The following is an 8,453-nucleotide window of genomic DNA, read 5'->3' on the forward strand; positions in this document are numbered from 1 at the left end:
AGCCATGCCACCGTGCCGACAAGTCCCGGGTATCACCATCGGAGAAGGGGGGGACAGGCCAAAGAAGGATGGGGGGGGGGACCGGGAGCAAGTTCAGCTGGTGATGATTGGGCTTGCTTGCTTGCCTGCACCGCGCGCACCGCAGGGCGCGACGGTGACGCCACGCGCGACAAGCAATAGTTGGTGCATGCTGCACCATTTCTGACCAGCTTTCTTCGTTCCACCCTCGCAGCGCAGGCTAAAATATCCTTTTCTTTGCTTTGGATCTCAATCACCGCTCCATAATCAGCAGCCCCCGATCTCACTCTGCACAGCCTTTAAAAGCCCACCCCGTCCCTGCCTTCTCCCTCACAATCCACCGCCGTAGCAAACACTTTCTCAGCGACGACGATCGAGCAGCTTGTGCGTACACAGCCACAGCCAGTGTTTCGGCTTGAGAGCAGCGGAAGTGTCCAAGCTAGCGGGGAGATTAATGGAGATGGCGGTTAACGGGAGGGACACCGAGCAGTACCACCTCGGGCTCGGTCTCGGGCTCAGTCTTGGCATGGCCGGGACGACGTCGCCCGTCGAGCCAGCGGCACCACAGCGTACTCCGACCGGGCAGCAGCAGAGCTGGACCGGCTCCGGCCTATTCTCCCCAGTTTCCTCCGGCGAGCAGCGCACGCATGCGGACGATCGGAGGCTGGCGGCTTTGGCCTGCCACGAGATGCCGTTCCTGCGCGGGATCGACGTGAACCGGGCGCCGGCCGCGAGGGGCAGTTGCGGCGGGAGCGAGGACGAGGAGCCCGGCGCGTCGTCGCCCGACAGCACGCTGTCGAGCCTCAGCGGCAAGCGGGGCGCGCCGGCGAGGAGCGGCGGCGGCGGCGGGGAGCTGGAGCGCGCCGGCGCGGGCAGCGACGACGAGGACGACTCCGGGGCCGCCGGTGGCGCCGCGTCGCGCAAGAAGCTCCGCCTGTCCAAGGACCAGTCCGCCGTGCTCGAGGAGAGGTTCAAGGAGCACAGCACCCTCAACCCCGTAAGTACCTATTTATCGTCGTCTAATCTAATCAAGCAAGATTAGCAATCCATTTTTTACGTCGATCTCTCTCTGTCTCTAATTTAATCTGCTCTGCTACCAGAAACAGAAGGCGGCTCTGGCGAGGCAGCTGGGGCTCCGCCCACGTCAGGTGGAGGTGTGGTTCCAGAACCGGCGGGCCAGAACGAAGCTGAAGCAGACGGAGGTGGACTGTGAGTCCCTCAAGCGCTGCTGCGAGACGCTGACGGAGCAGAACCGGCGGCTGCAGCGGGAGGTGCAGGAGCTGCGCGCGCTCAAACTGCTCGCCCCGCCTCCACCTCCGCCGGCACACCTCTACATGCGCGCGCAGCCGCCGCCGCCGACCACGCTCACCATGTGCCCTTCGTGCGAGCGCGTCGCTCCGTCCGGCGGCAAGCCGGCCGTTGTCGAGAGCCGTCCGGCGCCCACCGGGCCTTGGGGCCCCGTCCAGATGCTTCCCGTGTTCGTGGGCAGGCCGGCCCAGAGGTCGTGATGAGCGGACGTGTCCTCTCGCGCGCGTGTGAGACAGAGTAGAGATCAGTACCAGGTTGCAGCTTACCACTCCAGTGGAGAGTGATCGATGTTGCTAAAATTAGGCGTAGTAGTAATTAGGTTGGCTACAAAAAGGAGAGAGTAATTAGGGACAGAATCTTGCTTCATTTTGTTTATACTGTATGTGTCTAGTTTGAGGTATCCTGTATAAGTGATGCAATGGGGGTTTTGCACTTCTGCATACGGTTAGCTTATCATGTACTCCCTACTAGTATTTGCCTTGTAAAAACATATAAGTGAACAAAGATGTTTTATTTTGAGATCAGTGAACAAAGATGTCTTCTTGTAGACTTGTACAGTAGCATAAGTGCATCATGCATGTTAGGTGTCCGGCCATGGATGGCTGATCCGATATGTTCAGATACAATAGTACAATATAACCAACCTGTTCAGACACAATCACACCACACAACCTGTTCTTGTCACCTGCATCTTGTAATTAAGCAAGTCAGATATTTCACCCCCATAGGAAGTACGTAGAAGTAGACACGGACGGCTGAATCTGAAGAGGATATCTTGCTTTCTCCATGTCGACGATCTTATTCGTCCTTGATAGGGAAACATGCACGTTCTCAAGAGGAAGAACACGTACAAGTCCCCCAAAAGGCACAGAGAATCCAGCGGAGAAAAAGAAGGTGCTCGATTGCTCGATCTTCCGCAACGAAAGTCCACCCGGAAATTCGCCAAGTCACACGTACGCCAAAAATACATCGCCCGTCGCTACGGCGCTGCCATCTGCGACAAGAACAGAAGACGAAGATGGACGGCCCTAATCGATCGGCCGGTCCCGGTCTCCGGTGACTGACGTAGTTTAGTCCTTAACCGAAGTAGTTTAGTTGCTGGTTATCTGCGTAGACATACGCGTGGTGCGAGGCGATCTTGGTTAGATTTGGGCGTGCGCTAATCTAATCTCTAGTCAAGCGCTAATCATCATCGTCGGAAAATAATTAAAGATGGCGCCCGACACACCCCATGTGGCCAGGGCCGCTAAACTAGGGGAACCGCACGCCTCACTGTCCACGGCTTGCCACCGCGCGGTACAGCACGACACAATCAAGTGCGGGCGTAACGTAATTGTGCAATCGAGTGAGGAGACCGTGTCCATCATGTGCGAGATCATTATGAGCAGCTGCGTCATTGACTAATGAGTTCTTGGTGGATGAGTCATGACTCATGACCCGGCGACGGGACACCTTGCTCCCTCTCAGCTCTTGGTTTGCTAAAAAAATATTACTCTACTGATAGCTGCTCTTTCCTAGCTGATGTGAGTTCCGATCCAAGGCCATGATAGCTGCCTGTTTATTACTCTACTAGTGGTGTATATCCATGCCGATTATGTTAGATTAGTCACAATACGAAGTATTATAGACTAGTATTATACATACGATACTAGTTTATAATACAACACCTACGATGCATAGTATTATAGTTCCATCATATTTAATATTTTGTAGAATCTTAATGCAAATATGTGTACATGATGTGTTTGCTACTAAAATTTCTAATTTTACGTGTTATGATACGGTATCTACCTATGATACTAGTCTTATCTCTCCTCATTAATTGATGTGAACATAAGATTTTTACCTACATAAAATGCATCATACTACCTATGATACTTTTATTGTGGTTAGTATTATGCCTGCAAAAACAAGTTTAAAAAAGCCAAAGTTAGGGTATGTCTAGGGGCTTGACGCAAAGTTAACAGTTTACATCGGACCGAGCAGGGAATGGAGAAAACTCCAACTCAGTTACCTGACACAAATTGACCAATATGTTCACGCCAACGCATTTGCTGCTTAAATTTTCATTTAGAATGCGTTGCCCTAGGCACTTTATGGTCAGCGCAAAAATATGGCCCTTCTCACTCGGGACCGCCTGCCAACGACCGTGCATCCATGCCAATACTTGCCGTTGGTGCCGCTTTGATTTTCTGCGCCGCGTTAATAACGTTGCCTCACCTTTTCGAGCGTCAGCGCTGGCGCGGGCGGTGCCTACGCATCCTGCTAGGTATTGAAGGTGAGGGAGCGCCCCCACCTTTTTAAGAGGAGCATGTCGTTTGCGCTCGGGCCACTCCTCCGCCAACAACCATCGCCATCGCCATAGCCACAGCCACAGCCGTCGCCCGCGTCCAAAAACCCGTCGACCACCAGCGTTGCATGGGGCAAGGCCTGGTCGTACCGTACTGTAAGATGTAGAACGATGACAGAGCGGCTCCTCTCGTGCGAACAAGAAGAAAAAAACCACGCGAGTGTCGCTATGTCCCGGGGGACTTCGAGCCCCAACCGTTCGACGAGAATCGGACGGTGCCTTGGCGGGATGTAGGCCTGCTGGGTGGCTGGTATCTCAATTCCCCGCGTGTGCCAATGCCTTCGGTGTCACACGAGGGACACAAGATCCGCGCGAGATCCCCTGCTAGATCTGCGTGACGATCCGACATTCGCCCTGAACTCCTACAACTGGGTCATCTTCGGGAGGCGCCGACAAGCGGGCTACCTCGGTCACATGGGATACTTCAACCGGGTGTGCGGCGTCGGCCTCAGAGAGGAGGGCACGGTGGGCCACGTGGACGCCCTCTTCAACAATGGCGGGGTGCCTGCTACTAGCCTTGGCCATGGGAGCCTTCGGTCATCGTGGACCTTGTTGACACTGACCAGAACGGGTAGCCATCCATGGCAGCGCCCTAGTTAGTGTTTTAGTTTTCAGTCTTTTATTTCTTTTTTCAGCAATGTGTAAATTACTTTCTATAAATAAAAAATATTTTTGAAACAAAATGCATCGGCCGCTGGGAAGCTTTCGATCCAAATGGACAACCGACAAAAAAGACTATTTTTATGTCCTCGGCCTGACCTAAACGGACATAAGTTGTGTGTGAAATGCGTCTAGCCGCTGAAGATGCCACTGCTCTTACAGTACTACTTCCTGCGTTGAAAATAAGTGTAGTTTGATATACGGAGGGGAAGGATCTTTTAAAAAACCGGAAAAAGTTTACTTAAAGTTTCAAAAAATTGAAATAATTTTTTCATGTACATATTATGTTGATGCTTACTTGTGCAAATCTGCACGAAAAATTACGATTATATGTGGCCTACACAAAAATAATAAAATATTCGTAAATGCTCTCGATGAGAGAAAAAGTAAATGCTCTCGATGAGAGAAAAACCCAATCCTCTATGTAGCAAGAGGATAAAATCAAGTGTGTGTACTTATATGAGACTAAAGTTCTTGAGAGCGGCATGGATTTACTGGCATCTGAGTTCTACACAACATGGTAAACATTTTGTCAAGTTTTATTCAATTAGGTGCGGAGCTTAAATTAGGTGCAGTCATAGATATATGCAAACATACCCCTTATGATGGGTCATAGAGCCATTTTCATGTGCAAGTATAGGAATCATTAAGTGATAAATGTCCCACCATAGCAATAAGGTCATTGGTTCCCGACGTAAACCCCTCTAATGCAACCCATAGTATTGGAATCTGTCAGTTCATCCCTTCCAACACTAATGCATTACATTAAAGTGTAGCCCTATGAGCCCAGATGCGTGAAATAATATGCAGTCGACGTTAGCATAAAACCATCAAAGAACGATATAAAAAATAGAAAACTTGACCAAATACTCATTGCACATCATATAAAAATAGAATCATAGCTAGATCATGTTATGCCCTCAGGAACATGGGGAACTACTCACAAGTGTCAAACATGATATGGACCAGAGACATAATGATTACAACACAATCTGAATACATAATCTCCCCACCAAATAACGACAAAGTACCAATCACAAAATGCAATATCAGTAAAAACAATATGCGGGGTTCAATTCAACACAAACTATGACGTCGATCTCGTAGATGGAGATGGTGGTGATGATGGTGCTGATTGAGATGTTGATGGAGATGCCCCCTCCCAAGCCGAGGAGGAGTGGGGATGTCGATAGCGTCGATTTCCCCTTCACCGGAGGCACTGGTGCAGCAGGATATGCCCTCTCCCGGAGTAGGAGAGACTTTCGCCTCCGCCACCGCCTCAGTAAATTCCGGGAAAAATATGGCTTATGTTTTTGCGCGAAACAGAGGTTCAGGTATAAAGGGAGACCCGAGGCGACGCCCGAGGTGCAAACGGACATGGGTGGCGCGCCCTACATGTTTGGGCGTGCCACCAGGTGCAGTTTGACCCTCGTGGATCCCCTCGCCTGTTTCTTTCGCTCACGGTCCTTCTCCGAGTAAAAAACTAATTAAGTATTTTTTTTCTCGATTTTTAGCGATCCAGAAAGCACTGAAACAAATAAAATACGAAAAAGGAGGTTTTGTATCTTCCAGGAATTAAATACCAGTGAATGAGACTTTGTAGGAAAGTCCCGAAAATCAACTAAAAATGCATAAACAAAGATGTCTGATGGGAAATAACAATGAAAACTAAACATCTATGTAGCAATAATGATGATGCAAAATGCATATATCACATGGCGGGATCATACAATAGCATCAACATGTTGTAGCGGTCTCTGGGGTTCAGCATTCCACCGAATTAAAAGTGATCATCCACCGTTTGAACATGTGCATGCATCATCTGCTCTGGTCTGGTCTGCTTCGATAATGCTCAAGAGATCCAAGGATTCGGCGCGGCTGCGTCATGGTCAGGCCGCAGCGTTGGACCCGGTTATCGAAGCCAGCAAAAGTTCATTCATGGAGTTAAATATCACAGTCCACACTTGCCAGCCGCAGCGGAAGCCTTCAGGTTCCGGGCGCGGTTCAGTTCGCACGCATCGACACGACAAGAATCCTTCCCACCTAATAATGCTTCGTATACCCCAGCACATGGAAATGGAATGAGAGTTGCCGCTACTGCCTCTGGAGGAAACAAACATTCAAGTTTGAGTCTTTGGAGGAATGGTAGATTCGCCGGAAACTACCGTATCTAGAGAGTGGCGTCTCCCAAACCGTCCTCTAAAGATATTTGGAATCTGTTGGATAAAAAATTGTTTCCAACCGCACACTACAAATACCCTTTTTATCCGACGCGGCACAATACGGTGTCCGGCGCTCCGAGCTCGTTCCCGTTACACAGGTGACGCTCCGGGCACGCCGGATAAAACGAAATGAGAGGCGAGGAGGCGCAGGCCCGACGCGTTAGCCGCTCGGACGCTCAACCGCCGCCTACGTAGCGACGGTGCAGTTGCCGGTTAGGGGAACCGTCGCATTGGCAACCGCATCGACCGACGCGCCAACCGCCGGAATGGAACACGAACTCCTCGGAAGAGCAACCGCCGCTCTCCTCGACTTCTACGCCGTCGTTCATCCGCGCTCAATAAGACCCGTACGTAGGCTCTTTCGGATCTTCAACCGGCCGCCATTCAACCAAGCTTCTCACGATGAGCTACATCTCTGGCCTTCCATCTGAGACCTCCAGCGAGGGCAAGCCTCCAGGATGGCGCCATTGGTGGGATAGAGTCCGGACGGCCAGCAGCGGTGATGATTCCCCGCCGCCACTGGACAGCGCGGAGGAATGGCAGGCCGTGGAGGAGGAGGCGGAGGAGGAAGGGTCTGAGGAGGCGACGGCGGCGGCGGCCCGTGCGAAGCCAGAGGCGAATGCGAAAGAGAAGGCCAAGGCCAAGGCGCAGCCGGCGAGCACCGGCGACGACGAGGAGGACACAAGTTCCTCCGACGCGTCGACCGACACCGCCTCTTCGGATGAGGTGACGAGCAGGAAGCACCACCGTGATGAGGACGACGAAGCGGGGCCATCAAAGAAGAAGAAGTAGTAGTTTAAAAAATATATAATTTATGTTTTTTGAAGTTTTTATATGTAATTTGTTTATGTTGCACCGATTTTAATATTAGTAAAGAGTTTTCTTCTATCTATTAAAATTAATTTTTAAGTTTTAGGGGACGCAGCTGGGGAGCGACGTCCCCAAACACGTCACGAACGAAACACGTCCCCAAACGCTCGATCCGGCGCCGTTTGGGGACGGTTTAGGGGACGCGATTGAAGATGCTCTTAGTTCATCACTGATGGAGCCTTTTTTTTTTGAGAAACACACTACAAACGCAGACACTCACATACACACGTATACACTCACCCCTATGAACGCACACACGCACACCCTACCCCTATGAGCACCTCCGGAAGACTGAGCCGGCGGATTGAATCTTGAAATGGAGCCTTTGGTCGGGCACACCGCGCACATGAGTTGGAAACCATGGACATGGATGGTGGTCATATATTAGCATATGAGTTCCGGTTCAAATGTGTATTTCCAAGAATACATGTTATATATACATAGTTTACAATGGTACAACGATGAAGGTTATTGTACAATATACATAGTATACTCTTTGTATTGTTTTCTTAGCTGTCACTTATCAACTCATCCTTGGTTTTGCGATTGAGCCTGTTCAATCAGACCGTTTGTTGTTGATCGAATAAAAACCTGAATGGCGACTGTTCAATAAAAAAGAAAACTTCCTGTAAATTATTTTTCACTGGGTAGCTCTTCTTTTCGAGCTACGTGGTCCATTTCTAACGGTACATCGATAGGTTGGGCAAAAGACCATGCTCAAACGATGAGGAAGAAAAGGAAATTGAAAACAAGTGGAGAAAACTGCTAAGTTGGGCAAAAGAAATTCAGAAGAACTGTCAACTAATTCAAAGCAAGTGAGCAAAACGCCAGCCTTCCAACTTTAGGGCCCCTTTGATTAGTAGAAGAGAAAAGGCATAGGGATAGAAAAAGGGGGGATTGAAATATCATACCTACTTAAATATATAGAAAGATGAAGTGTGTTTGATTATAGCAAAAAACATTTTATGAGGTATATGATCTAATGTTATTTTTCCTATTGGATTTACTATAAGATAGGTTGGTAA

General features: G+C 49.7%; 1 protein-coding gene across 1 annotated transcript; it reads left to right on the plus strand.

Annotated features, from left to right (window-relative positions):
- Positions 1-239: 239 nt before the first annotated feature.
- LOC127309736 (homeobox-leucine zipper protein HOX1) lies at positions 240-1,850 on the plus strand. Its single transcript, XM_051340477.2, has 2 exons — positions 240-1,015; positions 1,119-1,850. The coding sequence occupies exons 1-2, from the start codon at positions 473-475 to the stop codon at positions 1,524-1,526; spliced, it is 951 nt and encodes a 316-aa protein (XP_051196437.1). The 5' UTR covers positions 240-472; the 3' UTR covers positions 1,527-1,850.
- The last annotated feature ends 6,603 nt before the right edge of the window (positions 1,851-8,453 follow it).

This window comes from Lolium perenne, chromosome 1, assembly GCF_019359855.2.
Source record: "Lolium perenne isolate Kyuss_39 chromosome 1, Kyuss_2.0, whole genome shotgun sequence".
In the NCBI taxonomy this organism is placed as follows: Eukaryota; Viridiplantae; Streptophyta; class Magnoliopsida; order Poales; family Poaceae; genus Lolium; species Lolium perenne.